At 46.9% G+C, this 25,721-nt stretch overlaps 2 protein-coding genes across 2 annotated transcripts in view; both read right to left on the bottom strand.

Moving 5' to 3' along the window:
- Positions 1 to 6,882: 6,882 nt before the first annotated feature.
- Positions 6,883 to 8,814, bottom strand: LOC142010756 (coiled-coil domain-containing protein 166-like). Its single transcript, XM_074989170.1, has 3 exons — positions 8,788 to 8,814; positions 8,023 to 8,135; positions 6,883 to 7,736 (listed from the first exon to the last, which is right to left on the bottom strand). Exon 3 carries the CDS (start codon positions 7,726 to 7,728, stop codon positions 6,883 to 6,885), a length of 846 nt encoding a protein of 281 aa, XP_074845271.1. The 5' UTR covers positions 7,729 to 7,736; positions 8,023 to 8,135; positions 8,788 to 8,814.
- A 352-nt stretch (positions 8,815 to 9,166) lies between these two features.
- The window catches only part of GCKR (glucokinase regulator), a 105,105-nt gene continuing 88,550 nt past the window's right edge, over positions 9,167 to 25,721 (bottom strand). Inside the window, exons 6-9 of the mRNA XM_074989168.1 lie at positions 24,369 to 24,445; positions 20,876 to 20,972; positions 11,027 to 11,172; positions 9,167 to 9,259 (exon numbers count right to left, since the gene is read on the bottom strand). Coding sequence (XP_074845269.1) covers positions 9,167 to 9,259; positions 11,027 to 11,172; positions 20,876 to 20,972; positions 24,369 to 24,445 — 413 coding nt within the window. The remainder of the gene's footprint in view (positions 9,260 to 11,026; positions 11,173 to 20,875; positions 20,973 to 24,368; positions 24,446 to 25,721) is intronic.

Raw genomic sequence — 25,721 nt, 5'->3', positions numbered from 1 at the left:
TGGATCTGCAGAGCCCCTCTCCAGTGCCCGTGATCTCCATCATCAAACCTATAGACTCCCTACAAATTCCAGAAGCTGAAAGTAAAGGAAGTCTTGTTACAGATGACATAAAAAGATACTTTGAAATCCACCTGAGAGAAAAATTGCTTCACCAGAAATGGGGATTCCCTAAGAGATTGCAGGAATCCATTACTCTGTTTCTGCTGCAAGAAACAATAAATTAGTGCCTTTTTTCCCTAAGGAAGGGTAGGATGTGCTGACCTGGGTCTCTTTGTTCTCTGTGAAGGACAGAATTCTATAATAATTATCACCTCTTCTATTTGTTAACCCTTTAAATATAACTTTGGACATTCAACAGAAATATAAATGTAGATTTTTTTAAAAATTGTACAGTTCACAGGCTCAGTCACAGAATCATAGAATACTAGAACTGGAAGGGACCTCAAGCAGTCATCAAGTTCAGGCCCCTGCCTTCACGGCGGGACCAAGCACCATCTATAGCATGGATGCTATCAATGACTTCCAGTGGCAGTGAGTTTCAGTCTAATTACACATAGTGTGAAAAAGTACTTTGTTTTCTTAGGTCTGAATTTGCACCTTTTTGTTTAATTGAATGTCCCCTCATGCTGGTCTGACACAGGAAAAGCATAAGTTGTTTATATATAAGGAAACTCCAGCTTTTCTCCTAATCACAGGATTTCAGAAATACCAAAAATGCAGTTGTGTGTGTGTCAGTCCCAGGATATTATATTACTTAACTTGTGTCTCTCCTATCTTGTATGGGGACAACTTCTGTTGGTGAGAGAGACAAGCTTTCAAGCCCTACAGAGCTCTTTCTTTCACATGGGGGCTGCATCTATACTACAAACTTACTTTGAAGTTTACTTACAGGGCTACTTCAAAGTAGCTTGCAGAGCATCTACACACACTTTTTCTTACTTTCAAGTTAACTTTGAAGTAAGAGAGGCTAACTTTGAAGTGCTCTACTTTGAAGTTTAACTTCAAAATACGGTGTGTGTAAATGTTCTGCACTCCGCCTGGGAGGATGGAGACAGCCTGGCCCTTGTGGTCCCTGCCGGCTGCCCTAAAAGAAGCAGCTCCCTGACAACCCCAGGCAGGAAGCTGAGAGTGTGCCAAAATCAGGGGCAGCACAAGCTCTCCCTTGGACTGCCCCTACTCAACGCACCAGCCAGCCTCCGCACTTCCTGGCCACCATGGCAGCATGCCAATACCACCCCCTGCCCCCTGGGGGCCCCAGATGACAAGTCCAAGGGCTTGCAGTACCCAAGCAAGAGCCGTGCCAAGAGGGGACCCTCCTGGACCGAGGCAGAGCTGAAGGACCTCCTTGCTCTGTGCAGGGAGGAGGAGGTCCTTTGGCAAACCGGCACCTGCCAGAGAAATGCGGAGGCCTTCAACTGGCTGGCCAGCGGCCTCGCCACCTGAGGCCACCCGAGCTGTGAGCCACCAAGCCAGCTCGCACCGAGCTGCGCTGGGGACAGAGTCTGGACGAAGGTCAAGGAGCTAAGGCAGGCGTATGTCAGAACCTGGGATGCTGCCAGCTGGTTGGGGGCACAGCCTGTGCACTGCCCCCATTACCGAGCACTGCACAGGCTCCTGGGCCCAAGGGAGATGGATGCCCCAGAACATATGATAGACACAACCGGCCATCTCCACAGACAGCGACAAAGAGGCAGGCCTGTCCAGCACCACCCCTCCCCCATGCAGGGACTGGCCCACCAAGACCAAAGGCAATGATGAAGGCTCCAGCAACGGGACCCTTGTCATCACCCTCCCCACGGGGACACCCAGCCATATGTCATCGAGCCAAGCCTGAGCCCTGGGAGGTCACCGCCTATAGGTATGGGGTGAGCTGGATATCATAAGGGCTGAGGATGGGGCCTCCCCAGAACAGCCCTGCAGCCCATGCACCTGGGGACAGGGGACGGGGGGATGGGGAGGGAATATGGGCTGACCCTTGCCAGGCAGGAACCTCCACGCACCTGGGATCCCATAGGGGTCATGGGCCATTGAATGGCAGGGGGATGGGATGGGGACCAGGGGCCTCGCCCCCCCCCGGTGTTAGGACCTGGCACTCATGGGCTGTCCCCTTCTGTCTCCATAGGTCCATAATCAGGCAGCTGCCACAGCCCATCAGCGTGGGCCACAGCCGCAGGGGGCCAGGAGGCTGCCCCATTGCACCAGCCTGCATCCTCCTGCAACCACGCTGGAGGGATGAGGAGGTGGCCACCCACCAGTTGGTCATGCAGGAGATGACTGTGGCACTCCAGGACTGGCTGGTGGTGGAGCAGGAGGTATGGGTGTGGCTGGCCAGCAGCCTGGATGCTGTGGTCCAGGCCTTGGCCACCTGCCTTGCCCAACCTCCCACCCCCTTGCCAGCCACTACCCCCCCTGAAGATCTGTCTCCAGCTGCCCATGTCGAGCTGGCTCGGTGGCTCCCAGCTGGGGTGGGTACACCTGGCCCAGCCCAGTGACCCTCCTGCACATTTTGAGGAGGCTGAGCCTGTGGCTCCCCCCCTACCACCCTGCGGTCCCAGCCTCACAGGGGGCCCCAGCTCCAGGGCAGTAGGGGCAGCCATGACTGCCACAGTTTCCAGCCCCTCATGCCCCTGGGCGACTGAGCCTTCTCCCATCCCAGCCCCACTCCCACTTCAGTCACCCCACCTAGCCCCTCGCTTCCCTTCTGTGGACTATTGCCCCCATGCATTATATGTAGTTTCATATGTTGTTCGTTTTCCAATTACATTTATTCCCCCCAAGTAAAGTTTATTGTTCCCACCCTAACCCCATGTCCCTAGTGCATGGTGGGAGAGTGGTGGTGGGGAACAGAAGGGGTATGCATTTGGTAGCAGAGCGTGAGGTATGGGCAAGTCGGGGGGGCGGGGGGAAGCTGTGGTGTGGAGTGTGGCTGGGAGGGTCACAGCAGTTTGACCCCATTCCTCTGGGCCTCACGGTACAGGGCAGTGGGAGCTGTTTGTACCCAGCCCCTGGGTCCATGGCCCAGCCATGGATAAAGGGCTCCTTCCAACCCTCCACAAGACTGTGGAGGGCACAGCAGGCAGTGATGACCACATGGACATTTGGGAGGCAGACATTCAGCCTCGTGAGGAGGCTATGAAACCTCCCCTTCAGCCTCCCAACCGCCGGCTCGACTCTGCTCCTGGCATGGTTGTGGTGACCACTGAAGGGGTCCTCAGCTGGTGTTGTGTCATGTATTGGGCTACATGAGTCATGGATGCAGTGGGTACACGGCATTGGCTATGATGCAAGGAGGCATGGTGCTCCAGTGTTGACAAAACAATACCCAGCGTCCCTTTGCAAGACACCTTAGGTTTATAGTGGCCTCTCTCTCATGCAACTGTTCACCAGTTAGTCATCCTCTGCATATGCAAAAATCTATGTACTCTAGGCTGTGTCAGTCACCCCACTGCCACTTCAATGGTGCCACATTCGTCTTCAAAGAGGGCCTTTTGAATCTGCTTTCAAAAGAAGGCACTTGCTTTTGACTCTCAAGGTTGTTAATATGTCTGGTCTTCCCATATGTCAGGTGTTTACTGTCCTTAGATTTGGTCCTATTCCTCTCTCCCACTGTTGCAGCTATTCTGCGGTGATTGCCTTCTACACCTCTCATTCACACCTCATTCATTCCACAGGGCAATCAATTAAATAAAAGCGGAGCGATCGAGAATCATAGAGTCCTAGGGCTGGAAGGGATGTGGGGAAGTCATTCAATCCAGCCCCCTTCCTAAAGCAGGATCAACCCTAACTAAGGCTGCATCTACACGATGAGCTAAATTTCAGTTTGGTAGTTAGCTCAGTATCACCAGGTGACTGTCTTCACTGTAACTACCATTAGCTCGATTTAGGGAGCAGTAATATTGATATCATATTGTTGGTACCTGATGGGTATAGTATCAAGCTCAAATTCAAAAGTTCAATTAAAGGCCACTGTGGAAGCACCACATCTTAAAACTGAATTTATTAGCCTCCAGCGGTGTCCCATATGTAATCCACAATGCCCCTCTGTGTTCTGCTCTGGCTGCTGCTTTCCAGGTGTGCGGGAATTAGGTAACAGGAAGACCATGAATTTCAATTTGGGACCAGGAAGCCTGTGGCTGTGGGGGGGTCATGGTTGTATGAAAGCCTGAGAAATGTCTTTCTTTGGTATTAGTGCTGTGAGCGCATCTACCCCTTACAAATAACCCCAGCAGGGAGTTTGTGGTTCTGTCTCTACGCTTCATATCTTTTTTCTGTGCTGCCTGGAGTCATCCACTACCCCACCACACCCTGTGGCAGCAAGGCTGTTGGGGGGGGGGAGGGGTTGTGCTTCAATAAAAGCCCAAGAAACTGCTTCTCTGTGGTTTACATTTGTGTGCTCCCCCAGGTGCCACGTAGTCAGGGTCTTTTTTCCATCCTCAGCCACATCATGTAGGTAGCCCCCTGACCCAATAAGATAACATGCCTTCCATTTGGTGCTGACCATGCTGCCAGGCAGCACCATGTCCTGGCTTGTGCATGGTTAGGGCTCCAAGGGCAGGAAAGAATTTTGGGTTCTTGCATTCACCGGGGGTGGGGGAGGTGCTTTCCAGAGGCCCTGTATTATTTTCAGAGACTGGATGCAATCAAGGGCGTGGGGACAGTCAGTGGATGTCCAGTTGAGAATTCAGTTACAGCAGAAAGATAGATCGGTTAACTTTGCCATCTTTGTGAATGCCCTACTTTTCCTTCCTTCCAACGGGAGAAAGAGACGTTTGCTTAACATAAGAAGGGAATGAGGAAAATGCAATGTAGGCAGATGATATTAAAGACCAGTAAGTACACCCAGAATGCTAAGAGGATGAGAGAACTGTGGGATAGGTTCCCATAATGCACTACAACAGTTGATGTTTGCCAATTGAGTGTTGCAGCAAAAAGTTGACTTTGTAAGGATCATATGGGGAGGTGAGGATAATCAAAATCAAATTTATAAATTCCAGTTACAAAATTGATATTAATAAATTTGATTTTTAAGCTCATAGTGTAGACACAGCCTAAATCATCCCAGCCAGGACTTTGTAAGCTGGGCCTTAAAGACCTCTAAGGACAGAGATTCCACCACCTTTCTAGGTAACGCATTCCAGAGCTTTAACCACCCTCCTGGTGAAATAGTTTTCCCTACGATCCAACTTACATCTCCCTCTCTGTAACTTTAGACCATTGCGCCTTGTTCTGCCATCAGCCACTACAGAGAACAGCCTCTCTCCATCCTCCTTAGAGCCCCCCCTTCAGGAAATTGACGGCTGCTGTCAAATCGCCCCTCACTCTTCTGCAAACTAAATAAGCCCAGATACCTCAGCCTCATTTCATAGGGCACGTGCTCCAGCCCCCTAATCATTTTTATTGCCTTCCGCTGGACCTGCTTCAATGCATCTATAGCCTTTCTATACTGGGGGGCATGAAATGGCCACTATACTCCAGATGTGGCCTCATCAGTGCCAAATAGAGGGGACTAATAACTTCTCTCGATCTGCTGGAAATGCTCCTCCTAATGCACCCCCAAGGCAGTGTAAAAGACAGTCTCTTTACCTTAATTATGCTTAGGGACCTTTAAACCAAGATTTAATACAGAAGACTTAATACAAAGTTTCTATGTAAGAGTTCAAACAAAGCTTTCTTTACACACACACACACACACACCACCCCCCCCCCCCCATAATATCTTGGTGGACGCTCAATAACAAGTAGGACATCATGTTACCCTTCTATTTGTGAGTCAGTTTATGGCTGATCAGCCCGATTCTGGAGCCACTGATCTTACCACAGAAGAAGCAGGTGCTGCTAGCTGTTGGAGGGGCACAAGCCAGTTTTTAATGCTCTTTTCTTTTCTGCCTCACCTCATCTCCACTGCAGCAGGACCTCTCATATTTCTTTACCCACCCCCACCCCCCATGGATTACCTTGCTCCACTGGAGATGGTCTTGGACAAGGTTCTCCCAAGTGTCACCAGTGATGCTGTACTTTTTCATGTGCGCCTTCAGCATGTCCTTATATCACTTCTATTGGCCCTACAATGCTCCTCTGGCCTTCCTCCAACTTGGAAAACAGAATCTTTTTTGGGAGGACATATGAACCATGTGACCAGTCCAACAAAGTTATTGATGAATGATAATGGCTTCAAAGCTTGTCATGTTTAACGTTTGAAGGATGCTAGTGTTCGTGAGTCTATCCTCCAAAGAGATATTTAGGATTCTCTTGAAGTGGCATTGATGACATTGTTCAAGTGCCTTCAAATGACGTGTGTATGTTGTCCAGGTTTTCTTCTCTGTCTCTCTCTCTCTCACACACATACACACAAAGTTAATAAGAAAATGGTACAGCAGTTACCAAGTTTCCATATAGAAGGACAATAAGCAAATGGTGTGGTGACTTAATACAAGGTTATAAGAGAATGATACAATTTTTTGTCTACATTATGAGCATTTAGTCTGACTTCCTGCACAACAGACAAGAAAACTTTCCTAAAATAATATCTAGAGCATATATTTAAGAAAAATATCCCATAATGACATTACCCTACCTTTCAGTGCAGTTTGGGTAAATATGTTCAATTTTTTGAAGCATTCAGACACTACACCAATGGGGGGCCATATAAGAACCTGTGAGACTGACAGGGAACAATTTATCCAGCTACTTCTCACTAAGGCCTTTAGGATTAGTTCTCTTTTTCTTGGAAGTTATAGCTCCTCTTTGTTCACTATCCTCTGGGAATTTAGTTTCTTTCCTGGATTAACAAAGCTGTTACTCAAGAATTCTAATAGTAAAAGCATATTATGGCACGCAACAGTGGCCACTTTGTTAGCTCATTCCTGGGGTCACAGCTGGGGTCTATTTCTTGCCCTGGTAAGCATGGTACAGGTGAACCATGTCTTGCATGTAGCATCGCTCTTGCAAAAGTTGCTGTGCCTGCTTCTCTAACTGGCACTTGTATAAATGCAGTATGCGTGATCGTTGGATGAGCTGGCGCAGCTCCTGACGCAGCTCCTGGTTCTCACGTTTTACCTGGTCACTATGCTCCTGCACACAGTGCACAGCCACTTCCTGTGCCTGCTGCACCAAGCAGAGCACTTGCTGCTGGGACTTCTGCTCTAAGGCAGCCTTCTCCTGCAGGAAATGGTTCTTGGTCTCTTGTAGATGCTGCACATATTGCTGCTTGGTGGCCACCAGCTCTTCCTGCAGCTCCCTGATGCGAGCAGCCTGCTCCTGCTGTAGTGCCTGGATGTCCCACAGGCCCTCAACCTCCTTGTTAAGATGGAGGAGTTCACCCTCTTTGTGCAACAATTGCTCTCGCAGAGCAGCCTCCTTCCGCTGGTAGAGGGTGAGCAGTTCCTGCTGCTCCTTGCGGATCTCCTCTATAGTCTGCTTGTTCTGGTCATTCACAGAAATAATGGCATCCTGGCACCGCTGAGCCCGCTTGGCCACATAGCACATGAATGCCTGGCTCTCAGCACGGAGATGTTCGGCCTCTTGCTGCAGGAACTCATTCTCCTCCCGCAGCTGAACTCTTGTCCCCTTCAAGTCTTCCAGCTCCTTGCAAAGGTGGTTGTATTCTTGCTGCAGCAGCAACTCCTCTCTGCTGGCTTCAGCCCACTCAGCAGCTTCCTCCAGGGGCACAGCTGCAGCTAGCTGCCCCTTCTGCTCTTGTTGCAGTTTCTGCCTTTCCTTTGGGGGCATTGTCGGGCCTTATGAGGGAGAGAGAATAGAAAAAGACACAATAAAAGCTCAACAACCTGTACACAGCTCCTCCCAGTGTGTATCTAGAGCATTTCAAGAGCAGGGAAGCGGGAGGTGGGGAGAATACTGCTGCCCTGCCAAACCTGTAAAATAAGTGGGGGAATTGGAGAAGAGTGGTGACTGAAAAGAAATAGGTGTGGCAGCCAGAGTAGTTCAGTGTCTCAGGCTATAAGGGTGCTTTCTGAACCCTCTTGTTTCTGGTGAAAATTCCATTACCTGTAAGTTTCAACTCACCTCTACTACTTCACTGGAGCAGAAAGGATTTCGAGAAGAAAATTCATGCCCGCTTGTTCTTACTCTGTGTGCAGAGCTGGAGTCATTGCTTCTCTGGGAAAGGCAGGTCCCCTCTGCTGGAAAACCAAACTCTGTGATAAAGAAATCTCCTCAGTCCTGTATCCATTCCCACAACAGGGTTTTCCGTGCTACCCAACTCCTCTTCACTCTGTGCCTCCCACCCGGGCTACTTATCCTATATCAGTCTGCCACTACTTACCTCACCCCATCACAATGTCCTGTTTTCTCCTACCTCATCTCTTGCCCCAGGCCAGCCCACCAGCTCCCTTCGTCCTGCACACTGTCTTGCACCACGTGGCTCCCACCCCCTGTGCCAAGAATTCTAGCTCCTCCACAGACACCAGCCCACCCTTGCGTCCCTCTCACATACACCTTGTATCCCCCTGATCCCCCCACCTCACTCCAGTCTCCCCACTTCCCTCACTCCATGCCAGGACTCAGTTCCCCCTGCCCTAGCACCAACCCTCCTAAATTCCGCAGCCCACCCAGGTCCCTCCCTAGGACATGGACTCTGACTCCCTTCCAGCTCCTCCACTGGTGACGTCTCTGACTCTCCACACCCTGTACCCCCAACCCCTCTCCCCCGCTTCACTCACGCTGGGCCCCCCAGCTCCCCACATCCCACCACCTGGCTCCCCTCCCCTCCCCTCCCTCTCCTTCTCCCCTGCACAACAGACTCCCCCGTAAAGCGCTTCGGCCCCTCACCCGCGCCGCTTCCCCGTTGCTTGGAGACGCATTGGGTCCCAGGGGAAGCACACACCCGAGGGCGGGGCCGGTCTGCCCCCTCCGGTAACCACACTGAATATTCATGAGGCCAGGGCCGCCGAGGAGCCGTGGCAGGGTGTGGCTCTGCACCGAGCGGGGCGGAGCTGGCTCCGGAGCCCGGCTCAGCCGCGGCCACGTGGGGCCTGTATAGCTCCAGCACTATCATGCTCCGTGTGGCTGGTTCCGGCCCGCTGCTTTGGTCCGTCGTGCGCGGCCGAGCTGCGCCCCTTTCCGCTCCAGACAGACCTGCCCCCGGCCCTGCCCGCTCCTCCGTACCGTGTGTGTGGGGGGGCAGTTCCTGTGCCGCCCCCCTGCACACTCATTGCAGGGAGGCGGTCGGGCCAGTTTCTCCTCTGGCAGCGCCGTTCTCCCTTGCAGCCGGAGCGGACTGCAGCCCGGTGTTGGAGGGGCTCTGCAGAAAAAGCACCACGGACCACAAAAATGCAGCTCCACTGTGTGTGGGGTGGGGAAGTGGGGGCTGCCGCTGCTATTCCTCCCTTCGCGCTCGAGGGAATGTTGCTTCCGTCGCCTGCAGGCACCACCACCGCAGCTCCCATTGGTTGGGACTCGCAGCCAGTTGCAGCTGCGGGGAATGGGCAGATGCTCAGTGCTTTGGACCCTCATCCCGCGTCCCCTCCCATATCGTATATCCCATCCAGACTCTCATTATCTCCAGCACAGCCTCCTGGTCCCCCACACTGAACCCCTGGCTCCAGCCTGGAACCCTTCCTGTGCCCAAGACACTATATCTCTCTCTATATATATTTTGCAAATACATTGCAGATCAGAGATTTCTCTCTCCATTTGATTTTTTTTATGGAGATCCTTTACCTGCATATCTACTAATATAATATATTCCATCATGTGCTAGCAATGCCTCACTGCGATTTACATTGGCCAAACTGGACAGTCTCTATGTAAAAAAAATAAATGGACATAAATCAGACATCAGGTATGGTAATGTACAGAAAACTGTGGGAGAGCACTTCAGTCTCCCCGGACACTCAGTAACAGATTTAAAAGTAGCAGTCCTAAAACAAAGACATTTCAAAAATCGGATGAACAGGGAAATCTCTGAGCTGTGATTTATTTGCAAATTTGACTCCATCAACCAAGGATTAAACAGAAACTGGGTGTGGCTGGCCCCTTACAAAAGCAGCTTCTCTGCCCTGGGTGTTAACATCTCCACATTAGACTCTGACAATGGGCCACATCCCCCTGTCTGATCTGACTTGTTTTTCCTCTTTTGATCCATACTACTGATAATGGGCCATTTCCACCTTGCTGAATATACCTTCTCAGCTTTGGCCATCCCTTTTACCCGGACCCCACTCATTAAATACCCCTCTGAACACCCACCCCACTCATGCATCTGATGAAGCAGGTCTTTGCCCAAGAAAGTTTATGCTTCAAAATATCTGTTAGTCTATAAGGTGACACAGGCCTTCTTGTTGTTCTCGAATATACAGACTAACACGGCTACCTCTCTGATACATGCTTTTTCCATTACTTTTACTAAAGAAGCCCATGACTAAAATGTAGCCTTAGTCATGATTATTGTGAGAGATTTGTATGGGGAACAATTTTACAGTTAGCCAACAGAGGATGCAGTATTCTAAGCCTGTTGGGAACTTAGCACTTAAGGCAGAGCCATCTGAGAGCTGAGCCAATCAGCACGAGAACAAATATCCATGCAGACAGCTTGTGTCTGTGGTCTAGATCAGACACAGGGAGATGTACAAAGCCAAACAAACTCCAGGAGAGTTCTGGACAGAGTGATCCCCTCAGGCTAAGGCTCCATAGCCTAGGATTGGGTAGTAGCAGATGGTTTTTCCCAAGTGGGTACCAATTAGGGTAAGAGACTCTGATAGTGGGGACAAGCCCTGGATGAACTAACCATTGGGCAAGGAACAACGTTACTTTCCTGTGTAAGGTTATGGTTTGCAGACTGCATTTTTTTTGTTTCTTTGACCTTTGAGGTTCAGTGCTGTTTGGGGGCAGCATGTCCTTGATGCAACTTAGAGCACGTCCAGCTGCACCCATTGCTTCTGTGGGGCAAGACTTACTCCCTTCCCACTCACGAGTTAAGGAATCCAAAATGGAGGCAACCCTAGCCTGTTCTCGCTGGGTATGCACCAGAGTACAGTCTAATTACATGAGCACAATTTCTATTTCCCACAGGACTTTCCCTCATCAGGGATGAAGGCAAAGAGCCTTCTCTACTTCCCGGGAGGTACTGCCCAACAGTGGCATGAGAAAGTGCTTGGATATTTGATGTCTTCTCCTTCACCTGAACCACAAGGTTTTCCACCTCTGTGAGGTCATCTAAAAGCAAAACGGAGCATAAGACTGAGATAACCAGGTTCTGTACAGTCACTCAGGAAAATCCAGGGCTAGACAGAATCAATGGCCCTTTGTACCACCATAAACAGTAATGAAGAACCCAACTTCCAACAGATTTGTACGCTCACACACCAGCATATATTTCTTGCCTTGCTTTGGTCTCACACCTTGGAATTATGGCAATGAGAAAGAAGAGAATAACAGTTGCCTGCACTTGCTCGCAAACCCCTGACCTACCCCAGCAGCAAGAACAGCTGGTATTCCTCCTGTGTGACAACACAAACAGGCCCTTTTTGCCTATAGTTCAGTAAAAGGGCTATTTGGATGATCCAAGGAATGAAAAACCTACCTTATGAGAGGATATTTAGAGCTTGGCTTGTTCAACCTAACCAAATAGATGTTGAGGGGAGATAGAATTAGTCTGTATAAATACATCAGAGGGATAAATACCAGAGAGGGAGAGGTGCTATTTAAGTTAAATGCCGATGTGGACACAAGAACAAATGGATATAAAGTTTTGGTTTGAAATTAGATGAAGATTTCTAAACTCGTGAAGTTCTGGAACAGACTTCTTAGGTAAGCAATCCCTGTGGTTGCCTCTGACATGACAGATCTAGACTACTGTGATATTTTTAGTTAAATTGGAGTAGGCGGATAAGGAACAAATTAAAGGGGAGATTACAATGGGTCATTCTGAAAGGTGACCGATCAGGCTGGAGGGAGATAAGCCTTGGAATGAATCCTATTTAAAAATTTTATTAATGATCTTGCACAAAAAGTAGGAGTGTGCTAAGGTTCTGAATGACAAAGCTGAGTGGCACTGCCAATATGGAAGAGGACCACACTGATGACCTTAAATCAGCATAATAGAGCTGGCTGGAAATTAATAGTGCAAGATCATGCATTTAGGGACTAACACCATGCTTTGTTGCTGAGAATGTATCAGTTGGAAGTAATGGAGAAAGATATGGGCACGTTAGTTGACCACAGAATGCGTGAGCTACCAGTGTGATATGGCCATGAAAAAGGCTAATGCACTTTTAAGCCACATCTTATTTATATAGAGAATTTTAACTACTGGATGCGTTATTTTTATAAATATGGAAATGTTAGTACCATTTTAAAAGGCACTGGTGAGATCTCATTTGAAGTACTGTGCACACTTCTGGTATCCCATGTTTAATAAATATGATTTCCTGCCAACACAGGTGAAGAAAAGGGCTACTTGGATGATCCAAGGAATGAAAAAGCTACCTTATGAGAGGATATAAAGGGGAGATAGAATTAGTCTGTATAAATATATCAGAGGGATAAATGCCAGGGAGAGAGAGGTGCTATGTAAGTTAAATGCCAATGTGGACACAAGAACAAATGGATATAAAGTTTTGGCTTGAAATTAGATGATTTCTGAACTCATGTGAAGTTCTGGAACAGACTTCTTAGGTAAGCAGTGGTTGCAAAAAAACCTAACTGCCTTCCAGACTGAGCGTGATAAGCTTATAAAGGGACTGGTAAGAAGAGTTTGCCTTTGGTGGCATGTGGATGAGCTGTGACTGCTAGCAGTAATCTGTAACAGCTGATGATGAGACATTAGATGGGGAGGGCTCTGAGTTACTACAGATAATTCTTTTTCTCTCTCAGGAGTGTGGTTAGTTGATCTTGCCCAGGTGATCAGGATCTAACTGACTGCCATATTTGGTGTCTGGAGGGAATTTTCTTGCAGGTCAAATTGGCTGGGACCCTATGGCTTTTTTGCTTTCCTTTGCAACATGGAGCACTTGCAGATTTAAGCTAGTGTAAGTGTCAGATTGATAAGAATCCAACCAACTGGCCTTAGGCAAATCCCCACCAACACAAATAAATATAATTTCCACAGTCTTAAGAAACGGATCTGGGAACAAGAGCCGAAAGCAAATATGGATGATAGGGTGGAAAGCAAAAGATGAGAGATTGTAAAAGCTCCACTCCAAATGATGCTGACAGTATCAATCCTTAACTGCAAAGCTATTCATTGAGGCACCTACACAGTCCAAGACTAAAGCTCTGTGTGGATGGAAAATTGGTATCTGCATTCACATCTGCAAAAATTATCCATGAATATTTACACCCATAAAAATAGCCATACTTGGTTAGACCAAAGGTCCATCTAGACTAGTATTCTGTTTTCTGACAGTGGCAAATGCCAGGTGCCCCAGAGGGAATAAACAGAACAAATAATCAAATGAAATTCCAATCTTCAGACAAACAGAGGCTAAGGACACAATCCTTGCCTATCCTGGATAATAGCCATCAATAGACCTATCCATGAATTTATCTAGCTCTTTTTTGAGCCATGTTATAATCTTGGCCTTCACAATATTCTCTAGCAAGGAGTTTCTCAGATTGACTGTGCTTGGTATGAAAAAGTACTTAATTTTGTTTTAAATCTCCTATGTATGAATTCATATGTTAGTTCATGTGTCGTGGGAGGGAGAAAATAACTCTTCTTTATTCACTTCTTCCACACCAGTCATGGTTTTATAGTGCTCTGTCATATCCCCCTTAGTCACCTCTTTTCAAGCTGAAAAGTCCCAATCTTAATCTCTCATGACAGGGCTGCCATTTCATATTCTTAATAGTTTTTTTCCCCTTTTCTGATCTTTTTCCAATGCCAAGATATCATTTTTGAGGTGAAGTGACCACATCCAAAAGCAGTATTCAAAATGTGGGTGCGTGATGGATTAAATATAGAGGCAACAAGATATCTCTAACTTATTATCCAGCCCTTTCTTAATGATTCCTAAAATTGTTTGCAGCCACTCATTGAGTGGATGTTTTCTAAGAACTATCCACAATGATTCCAAGATCACTCTTAAGTGTGAACAGCTAATTTAGTCCCCTTCATTTTATACATTTTTGTGGGATTATATTTTCCAATACGCACTACTTTGCATTTATTTACATTGAATTTCATATGCCAGTCTGTTGCCCAGTCACCTAGCTTTGTGAGATCCTTTTGAAACTCTGCACAGTCTGCTTTGGGCTCAAATATCTTGAGCAGTTTTGTATGATCTGTAAATTATGCCACCTCTCTGTTTATGCCACCTCTCTGATCTGTTTCTCCAGATCATCTGTGAATATATTGAGAAGGTTTGATCCCAGTATAGACTCCTGGAGGACACCACAAGTTACTTCTCTCTATTATGATAACTGACCTGTTCCTACCCTTTCTACCCTTACTCCTACACTTTATTTCTTGTATTTTAACCAGTTATCAACCCATGACTAGGCCTAGAATCATATAAACACATAGTTGGAAGAGACCTTGAGTGGTCATCAAGTCTAATCCCCTGCAGGACCAACGCCAACTAAACCATCCCAGCCAGGACTTTGTCAAACTGGGACTTAAAAAGCCTCTTGGCATGGAGATTCCCCCATCGCTCTAGGTAACCTCTTCCAGTGCTTTATCACCCTTCTGGTAAAATAGCTTTTTCCTAATATCCAACTTAGACCTCTCCCCCAGCAACTCAAGGCCATTGCTTCTCATTCTGTCAGCTGTCACCAAAGAAAAGAGCCCTTCTCCACCCTCTTTGTAATCCCCCTTCAGGTAGTTGAAGGTTGCTATCAAATCCCCCTGTCACTCTTCTCTTCTGTAAACTAAATAAGCCCAAATCCCTCAGCCACGCCTCATAAATCATGTGATGCAGCTCTCTAATCATTTTTGTTGCCCTATGCTGGAGTGTCTCCAATGTGTCCACATCCTTTGAGTAATGGAGGGCCCAGTATTGGACACAGTATTCCAGATGTGACCTCACCAATGTTGAATACAGGGAAATAATCACTTCCCTAAATCTGCTTGCAATGCTCCTATTAATGCAGCCTCCTATGCCATTAGTCTTCTTGCCTACAAGGGCACCTTATTGACTCATTTCCAGCTTCTCATCATTTTTCTGAAGAACTACTACTTAGCTCGGGGGTGAGAAAACTTCTTACATCAGGCCTCATTTTTCATTCCTGCAATTAGCAGGGCTCCTCAACCTGTCTAATGTCATCTAAACAAACATTAATTTTGGTTACGTTCATATGAAAAAAACTTTTGGCACGTATAAGAAAATAAGTACGTAGAATGTAGAAACTTTGTTATTCTGTAAATAAATGTGAATACACGTACAGTAGAACCCCAAGATATGCACATTCAAGGTGTGCAAATCTCACGTTAACGTGACTCTCAGTGGTGGGGAGCTGGCACCTGGCTCTGGGCTGCCTACTACTCAGGAGAGCCGGGAAACTGACAAGTGCAGCAGCACCAGTGTCTGGTCACTCACAGGAACAGGAAAACTGATCAGCTGCTGTGCTGGTCAGTTTTCCTGTTCCTGTCAGTGACGGCAGCCGAGAGCCTGACTCTCAGCTGCCACCACTAACAGGAGTGGAGAAACTCCTTTCTCTGCTCCTGTCAGGAGCGGCAGCCTCCCAGCTCCTGTCAGGGATGGCGAAAGTCAGGCTGCCAGCCCTGACAGGAACAGTTTCACAGGTTTTTAAGTTCTGGCTTGACAAAATCCTGGCTGAGATGATTTAGTTAGGATTGATCCTGCTTTAGGCCGGGGGCTGGACTTGATGACCTCCTGAGGTGCCTTCTAGCCCTAGGATTCTATGATTCCATGATTTCCCTTTATAAAAACCATATTGATTCTTCTGCAACAAGTTATGTTCATCTATGTGTCTGACAATTTTGTTGTTTACTACAGAGTCAGAGTTAGGGTTAGTTTTTAAGGTGCTAGAGGACACCTCATTGTTTTTTGTGGATACAGACTAATACAGCTACCCTGGTGGGCCCCCCCACCTTTTTTTTTAATAGTTGCTATCGATTTGCCAGGTATTGAAGTTAGACTTCTGTTAACTACAGGCCAGTAATCATCCCTAAAGCCTTTTTTAAAAATTGGTATCACATGAGCTATCCTTCAGTCATTTGGTACAGAAGCTGATTTAAAGCATAGGTAACAAAATATAGCTTGTATTTCTGCAATTTCACATTTGAGTTCTTTCAGAACTCTTTGATCAATAAAATCTGGTCCTGGTACTTAGTACTGTTTCATTTATATATTTTTTCCAAAACATCCTCTGATGGAACCTCACCTCAATTTCTCAGATTTGACACCTAAAAAGAATAGCTCATGTTTGAGAATCTCCCTCACATCCTCAGCCATGAAGACCAATGTAAAGAAATCATATAGTTTCTCTGCAATTACCTTATCATCTTTGAATGCTCCTTTATCACCTCACTTACCCAGTGACCCCATTTTATTAGCAGGATTCCTGCTTCTGATATAGTTAAAATTGCCGTTACTTTGACTTTTTGGCTAACTGTTCTTCAAATTCTTTTTTACACTTAATTTGCCAGAGTTTATGGTCCTATTTTCCTCATAGGATTTAGCATCCACTTTTTAAATAATGCCTGTTTATCTTTCCCTGTTTCTTTTACTTGGTCGTTAAGCCATGTTGTATGCTGATAACCAGGGATATAAAGTGGCTATCACAAATTTGCAGGCTTCTAGTTACAAACTGGGATCCACGTCTACAAAAATGAGCCATGGATATCTGCATCTGCATCCAAGGATACAGCTACTTGCAGTTTGTAGGGCTCTACCCATGAGCAGAGTTCATTGAGTTTACTCTCACAGTCCTTTGTGACAGAATGTACTGTATTGCCACTGGCCATAAGAAACTGAGGCACAGAGAGAAGTGACTTGTTCTAGAGAGAACTGACCCCAGATTTTCTGAGCCTAGGCTAGTACTTTAACTGCTGGTCAACTTTCCCATGAGCCAGCAACACAGGACTCCAACACTACCCATGTGGAATGGATAAGGGTCCATTTACACTACTGTCCTAACTCCAACATGGGCCAGCACCAACTGCTTCAGGAATGGTACACTGACCAGGTGGCCTGACCTAGCAGATGATTGCTTGAGCCCAGTAGTTGGGGCTCATGCCCTGGAGCATGAGGGCTCATGGCCAGTCCCCCGCACTTATCTTCAGTTGCATTATGTGACAGAGAGATCCACAGGCATTCTTGTTTGTATGGGAAAATATGGCTTTTGGTCAGTGACAGTCCTCCCCGCCACTTACGCTGTATGAAAATTGGCTTATAAAATAAATAAAATAAAATAAAATATATAAAGTATATAATAAATATGCATAACTCAGAGATGCTTTGGACAAAATACCTCATGTAACCTATAAATTTTGGTGTTATAATCTGGTGGATCTAACTATTCTGGTCTGGTGCATGTGTCATTCTTCTGTGTCAGGGGTCTGCAACCAAAATTGTGAGAAGAGCCATTTTTTTTCAAATTCATTTGCAAAGTTAATCCTTCAATGCATGTGAATACCAGACAGTCCTTAATAAATAACATCAAACCACACTTTTTAATCATCCCTATTTTAAGAACAGAACACACACATTGATTTGTGCCAGTTAGAAAGTTGTTACCCCCATCTCCAGGCTTAACCCACCTCAGCCCCCAAAGCTGCACCATAGCCCCCAGCTTCCCCTGCATCCCCCAAACCCCTCTCAGCCTCAAACCATGCCCCCATCCCCAGGATTAACTTGCATCACTGTGTGCGGCTCCTCTGCAGCTGCTGCCTCCGCCTTTGCTGCTCCCTGCTGCCTCCTCAGCGGAGCTCCATGGCTCCAGCAGGGACAAACTCAGCCTCCCCTTCCCTCAGCTCTCCTGTGGGCTTAGCACTTCCCCCACATGCAGAGCAGGCAGCTCCCTGCCTTCCTGGCTTTCTTTTCGGGGACTCTCTGCCCTGCTGCAGCTTTCTTCTCCAGGGCTCCCTGCCTCAGCTGACTGGTCTGCAGCTCTGGAGGCTGCTGCCACTTAAACAAACAAACAAACAAAATTAAGTTGGTTTAATGGTGGGCAACTCAGTTTAGTTTTTTTGTTTAAGTGGCTGCAGCCTCTGGCACCACAAGAGGAGTCAGTAGTGGTAGGGCTCAGAGCTGCAAGTGGCTCCTTAAAGAGTTGCATGTGGCTCTGGAGCTGCAGGTTGCTGACCACTGTTCTATGTGAAGTAAGAAATATGAAATATAAGTCTGTTTATAGCTTTAAATGTGCTAATGACAGCCATTACCCTAGTGATTGGGTGATCAGCTTAATGATTTGTAAACAGCCTTGTTTGTCCTGTAAGCCTAGAAGGTGGTTGGTGCTGGAAAGGCACATGATCATGCCACCCGGTACTGAAAGCTATTTTGAGCCAGTTTTTCCAGGTGGAGAGGGCACTGGGGCTATGTCTACACTAGAGAGTTTTGTCTGCTGTGCTTCCGGGTGGCTGTATTGTCAACAGAGCAGATCGCTTTTTCAATCTGCTTTTGTGTGCAGACGCACTCTGTCAACAGAAGTTTTGTTGGAAGATCTCTTCTGATGGTGACTTCTTTTGACAGACTGCTGTAGTGTAGACATAGCCTGGGTGTATAGCACAACTATTTTCCACCCCATGGGAAAATCTGTTTAGGGAATGGGAAGCTATCAGTTTTGTCTCCAGCCTGCCTTGGAATCTTCGTGACACACCCTAAGAGGAAACAAAGAACTCTGATTTGGGTCAACAGCCTTTCCTAGAAAAAAATAGCAGCTATGGTCTGAAGATTTCACCTGACGTGAGAATAGCTTTTTAGGGTAAGAATCTGTATGCAATAAGTTTTAGTGACATCAGAAATAACGAAGCATTTTCTTCCCATTTCAATTTAGTTATTTAATTTGATCTGTCTTTCATTTCTAACCACTTGAAGCCTATTGTTTATGCTTAAAAAAGTCTTTTGCTTATGATCAAGCCAAGTGTAAGTAATTATTACCTGGGGGAGAGGGGCATGACTGTTTATAGCTTCCTTTCATTGATGAAGAAGGCTTACCTGATGAGCTCTCTGTGCAAAAGTTTTGCACAGAGAAAGATAGTTTATTTTGGGGTGTGATCCCTTTTGAGGGTTGGTTTCCTGGGTGCTATGGCCTAGACCTGCATCCACCCAGAGATAAAGGACACAGTGCCTTGATTGCTCAGCTTTGGGACAGTAACCCCAACTCTGTGCCTGGGCTGGTGTAGCCAGACAGACCCCCCCACCACTTTCTCTACTCCGTCTTGTCTCTCCTGGGTGCTTCAGAGCACCAAAGGGTTAAAAGAAACACCTCAGCCCTGGAATGCCCGAGAGTGCAGATATACTTATCTCAGGCACAGTCTTTTTGATGCTCCAGAGCAAAGACAATGGACTAATAAACAGCCGGGCCTCGGACTGCCCTTGGCTAAGTACCATCAGTTGATTCGCCTACACAAACGTCTCAGATGGAGGAAAAAATCTCTGGCCCATAAAGAAAGAATGCCCTAAAATTATCTCCACCCCACAGGTGTGAACCAGTCTTGTGAGAACTAGTGTCTCAAGATGAGTTAATTCAACTCGCACCTTTTGAGATAAGGAAGAGCGTACATGACCCAATGGGTATAAAGTAAGGGACCGGCAGGCCCTCTAACTGAGCTCCAATTACCTCTACCTGCTGGTCAGGAGGGTCTTTGCTGCCCGAGGTCCTAGGGGATGCCCCTTCCTCATTATTATTACTTCTTCCCGAGGGATTGAGTGAAAACGCTGGCCACGCCACGTTGGTAACACGGGGTAAGAATAAGACCTGTTAAGTGTATTGCTTTCCTTTTGTTTTCTTTGTGCACATTCAATAATAGATCTATGAATTGTTACATGCTAGCTATTGGCAACTAAAGAACAAAGTGTAAACCTTGTAATCTTTGTAACAAAGTATAAATCTTGTAAGCTTGCAACAAAGTGTGTGTGTATATATATATATATTACTCTTGTAACCATAAGAGTTAAGTCTCCTTAGTCAATAAATAAGTAACTGGTTAACTTGTAACCTGATTCTCCCTGTTACTGTGCAAGCCAAACACAAAACAAAGAACCCAGCTGCTTTTCAGCTGCATTAAGCCTGGTCATTGGTAAGAGCGTGCTGAGAGCTGAGCGCCGAGTCATACTGCCTCCATGGAGCAGACTCTCTGGGGCACCCGTCAGCCACCCTGGCTGCCTGCTGTGAAGGGACTTTCTCGTCCTAGCAGCTAAAGACTCAGGTGTTAGGATCTTGGGGCATCCGTCAGCCTGCCCGGGCTGCCCGCTGCGAAGGGACTGTCTGTCCTAACAGTTAAAGACTTGGATGAAAATAAGGGCATAGGTGGTATCTCACCCGACCATCGGCTAACAGCTGGGGAAGACCACAGGATCTGGCCCAGCAGGACAGAGAGTGGGTGTCAGGGTCATGACCAGCACACTGGGGAACAAGCCCAAGGAGTCTTCTGTGATCGTACTCGTCACAGTCAGTTTTCACTTTGCAGCCTTTCAGTCTGTAGCTTCCCTCTCTTTCCTGTCTTATGAGACTGGGAGAATGCACACTCCCAATCTCCTTTCTCTAGATCATGCATTGTTTTAAAGATATTTTCCATCATATTTTAACCATGTCCCCTCTTATATTCTTCCCAGGTAACACCCCCAATCTTTCCAATCACTCAGCATACTAGGGAGAGGCAGGATAAATCACAGCAAGAGGCTGACGTGATCACTCGGCTGAGGGTAGTGCCCAGCAGAGGGAACAAAAGCTGCTTCTTCCCCACCCCTCAAGTTGTGCTGGCTTCTGCCTTCAGCTCCCAGCCACCCCTCACCATCTAGTGTGAAGAGGAAGAGAACGGTATCGAGCTCCGTCAGTGATGGGAGAACCATCTTCACAAAGTCCTCCCGAGAGAAAGCAAACTGTGGGCCCTGCCAGAGAAAAGAAGCCTGTTTAATATAAAGCCAGGGCTCCAGCTACAACCCCAGACACTTGGGTTCCCCATCCTCACCTTCACTGGGGCCTCTTCCTCTCCCAGAGACCAGTATTACCTTTTGCTCCTAAGTCCTATCGTCCCTTCCCAGACATTGGGAGACCCCTTCCCCTTCATAATACTAGGACTTCCTCTGGTCTCTCCTGCCTGACTCCAGGTTCTTCATGCTTCCTGACACCAAAATCATAGGCCCCCACCCTAACACCAGCCCCCTCTCCATGCCCGGACACTGGGGCCTCTGACCTGCTCTCTCCCAAACAGGGGCCCTCTGCATCCCTCACAAGATAGGCTCCCTCACACACCCCAAAACCAGACCCCTTATCCTTCCTGACATCTGGGCTCCATCAGTCCCTAACACTGGGGACTTTTTCCCTACCATGGTGACTCTACTTTGCTCCCCAACATAGCAGCACTACCCTTTTCCCCAATAACAGGCAGAAATGGGGTATCAGTTCCTGTCTGCTCATCAGCCTGGGGGACTCTGGGAACCAGAAGCATGGGCCCACCACTCACTCAGCATCCACCACATCCCCACAGCACCTGCCTCAGGCCATCATCCACTCCGCACCCAGCACCCATGCCAGACTATGAAGTTCCTCACTCCCAAAGAAGCCTATAACTGGAAGACACCTTAACGTGGCATCAAGCCTAGTCCCCTGCACTCATGGCAGGACCAAGAACCATCTAAACCATCCCTGACTGGTGTTTAACCTGTTTGTAAAAATCTCCTATGATAGAAATTCAACAACCTCCTCAGGCAATTTATTCCAGCGCATAAGAGGACAGTTGAGAATTTTTTCCTAATGTCCAACCCAAATCTCTCTTGCTGCAATATAAGCTGATTGCTTCTTGTTCTATCATCAGACATTAAAGAGAGCAATTTTTCTCCCTCCTCGTTGTAACAACCTTTTAGAGCATGCAGAGCCATCCCATTCATAAGACAAACTGTGTTGCAGCCCCTGGCCCTGCACTTTTCAGGGTCTTGCAGCAGCCACCCCAACCTTCCTATGGTCAAGGTGTTCCCTGTGGACAAAAGTCAGGCAGCGGAGGTGGAAAGGGTAGCTTCCTCTCACTCCACCAACCATTCACCACATGAACAGCGGGAGCAGCAGCCTGCTGCATTATGTCATCCTGCCCTCCCAACCTGCTGCACTTCACTTTGCTTCAGTGGCAGGAATCAGAGTGGAAAAGTCAGGTGCAGTGGGCCAAGAAGATGGCAGGTCCTGCAGAAGATGAAAGCTGCTCTGTTCCCATCAATCTTCTCTTTTCCAGAGAGAACAAACTCATTCCTTCAATCTTCCCTCATAAGTCATGTTTTCCAGACCTTTAATCAATTTTTGTTGCACTTTTGTGGACTATTTCCAGTTTGCCCACCTCTTTCTTAAAATGTGGCCTCCCAGAACTGGACTCAGCTCTCCAACTGATGCCTGAGCAATGCAGAGTAGAACGGAAGAAATTGCTTATTGTGTCTTCCTTACAACACTCCTGTTAATACATCCCCAAATGATGTTTGTTCTTTTTGGAACAGCATCACAATGTTGACTACTTTTTAGCTTGTGGTTCACTATGACCCCTTAATCCCTTTCTGAGTACTCCTTCCTAGACAGCCAACTCTAATTTTGTATGTGTGAAACTGACTGGTCTTCGCTAAGTAGAGTACTTTGCAGTTGTCCTTATTTAATTTCATCCTATTTACTTCAGACCATTTCTCCAGTTTGTCCAGATCATTTTGGGAATATAGGATTATAATTCAAGCACTTGCAACCCCTCCCAGCTTGTTACTATCCACAAGCTTTATAAGTTTAATTTCTATGCCACGGTTGGCAACCAAAATAGCAAGAACAGCCATTTTTTCCAATTTGGTAAAAAAACTCAATAATTCAAGAGCCTCAATGCATGTGAATATAAGAAGGTCCTTAATAAATAACATTAAACCATACTTTTCATAAGCCCTATTTTAAGAACAGTGCACACACAATGATTTGTAATGCAATATATGTTTACTACAGGATGTTCACAATTTTTTTACATATTCTATTTCCTCACACTTTATGGGCCTGTTTGTACACTGTCTTCCTGACTTTCACTCCCTCGCTCTCTGGAGGACACTAGCAGGAGTTATCCAATGATTCAAGATCACATATTGTTTGCTATTTAGAAATGAATTGTTATTTTTTGGGCTTTTAGATATTCACTGTTTACTGAAAATAATCTAGAATGGGTTTTTTTTTGCTTTTTTTGGGTTTTTTTTTTTAACTTTGCAATTATAGCATCGGGAGCCACAAAAATGTCTTTGAAGAGCTGCACGCAGCTCCAGAGCCGCAGGTTATGAACCCCTGTTCTATGCTATTATCTAAGTTGTGGAAGACATTGAAGCAAACCAGTCCCAAACCAGCCCCAAAACTGATTCCTGTGGCTCCACACTTGTTATGCCCTTCTATCATGACTGTGAACCGTTGTTAACAACTGTCTGGGAATGGTTATCCAACCAGTTATGCACACACCTGATAGTAGCCCCATTAGGTTGTATTTCCCCAGTTTATTAATGAGAAAGTCATGCAAGACCATATCAAATGCTTTAAAAGTTTAAGTGGCACTTTAAAGACTAGCAAAATGGTTTATTAGGTGAGCTTTTGTGGCACAGACCCACTTCTTCAGACCATCATGGTCTGAAGAAGTGGGTCTGTCCCACGAAAGCTCACCTAATAAACCATTTTGCTAGTCTTTAAAGTGCTACTTGACTGCTTTTTGTTTTGATAGTGTATAGACTAGCACGGCTTCCTCTTTGCTACTATTTAAAAGTTTAGTTATACCACAAGTACCGTATCTCCCTTATTCACAAGGTTTGTTATCCTATCAAAGAAAGCAATCGGGTTGCTTTGATATGATTTGTTCTTTATAAGTCCATGCTAACTGTTATCTATCATCTTATTATCTTTCAGGTGTTTGCAAATGGATTCCTTACTTATTTGTTGCTCCATTATTTTTCCTGGTACACAAGTTAAGCCAACTGGCCTGTAATTTCTTAGGTTGTCTTATTTTCCCTTTTTATCCATGAACTACCTTATATCAGACGCTGCCTAGTAGCCACCCCAGCTGAGTCCAGCCCTAGAATCCTGGCCAGAACTACCTCCTGGTCTCACTCCGTACTTAGAACCTATTCAAGAAGAGCACTCACATTCTGCCCGAACTCTCCGACTGTCCCAACCCCCTCATGCCTGGCCAGACAGGATCTTATTTCTCATAGAATTCACTCCATTGAACTCAGCACACACCTAGAATAACTCTGATGTCAGGTTCTTCCTCTTCACCTGTATTGCAGCCCAGCTCATACCTGTGATATCAGATCTGCCTCCTTGTTGAACATCTCACTGAAGTCCCCAGTCAGGAAGCCCCGCACATCATTATAGTCTGCACAGAAAAGTAACAAGAAAGCAAGTGAGTGACACAGAGACAGAGGGAATGAGGTTCAGAGCCAAGGGGGCTTTGAGCAGGAAACCAAGGGGCTGTAGGCTAACAGGTCTCTGAAGGATCCAAGAGGCAGGAGGTAAAGGAATGTCCCAGAAGGATCCTTGGTTGCTGGTGACCAAGTAGGATCCCTGGGGATTCAGCTAGGAGGTGCCTTGCCCTAGCCTTTAGGATCCATCTCAGAGATCCCCCTCTCCCTAACCAACAGCTATCTAGCTTGGAGACTCCAAAGCCAGCTAAAAGAGGAAACTGACCCCTGAAGATACAGCTTGGGCACCCCTTGCTTTCCAGCTCCCCAGGAAGCCTGCTCAGAAAGACCTTCCCCACAATTCTTTGGGGATCCTGCTTACAGACCTCCTGTCCCCAGCTCACAGGATCCAGCTCTGAGACTCTTGTTTTCCATCATCAAGAATAGGAGCACTGACCATGTAAATCCAGGGTTGTGAGAACCCTTGAGGGGGCCTTTTAAGGGTATGGGTCAGGTTAGAATGAAAAAAAAAACCTGCCAGGGATGGTGATAGGTCCAGCTGTAAGTGCAGGGGACTGGACTTGATGACCTCTCAAGGTCCCTTAGTAGTAGACATCCTTCAGTCTGCATAGACTATGGATAGCGCCCTTTAAAGTTTCAACTGAGGACTTCATTTACAGCATCTATTGTGACTATGAAGACACACACGAGAGTGACAGTCCTTGCTGCATCTCTTGCAGATGTAGTGGGTGTCTGGCAAGTCCTTATTGTGCTTTCTGTGCACTCGCTTCTCCTCTGCTAGCTGTCTGATCTTCATCTCGCCCTTCTGAAGGCCCTTGTGTAACCCCTGCCTCCATCTGCTGCGGTCGTCTGCTAGTTCTTCCCAGTTGTCCAGCTCGATGTCTACCTCTCTGAGGTCTCTCTTGCAGACATCTTTGTAGCGCAACTGGGGGCGTCCGGGAGGTCTTTTGCCAGAGGCGAGCTCACCATACAGGATGTCTTTTGGAATCCTTCCATCACTCATCCTGTGGACGTGGCCAAGCCAGCGGAGTTGACGCTGCCTGAGGAGGGTGTGCATAGCTGGGATTCCAGCTTGCTCAAGGACGGCGGTGTTGGTCACTCTGTCCTTCCATGATATTCCAAGGATGCGCCTGAGGCAGCGCAAGTGGAAGCCGTTCAGCCTCTTTTCCTGGCGGGCATACAGGGTCCAAGTCTCACTGCCATAAAGGAGGGTGCTGAGGATGCAGGCTC

The sequence above is a fragment of the Carettochelys insculpta genome, chromosome 3, assembly GCF_033958435.1.
Source record: "Carettochelys insculpta isolate YL-2023 chromosome 3, ASM3395843v1, whole genome shotgun sequence".
NCBI lineage: Eukaryota > Metazoa > Chordata > Testudines > Carettochelyidae > Carettochelys > Carettochelys insculpta.
This window is presented reverse-complemented; position numbering and strand designations above follow the sequence as displayed.

Coding starts and splice junctions, on each gene's coding strand:
- LOC142010756 (XM_074989170.1), bottom strand. CDS start 7,728: ATGCCCCCAAAGGAAAGGCAGAAACTGCAACAAGAGCAGAAGGGGCAG.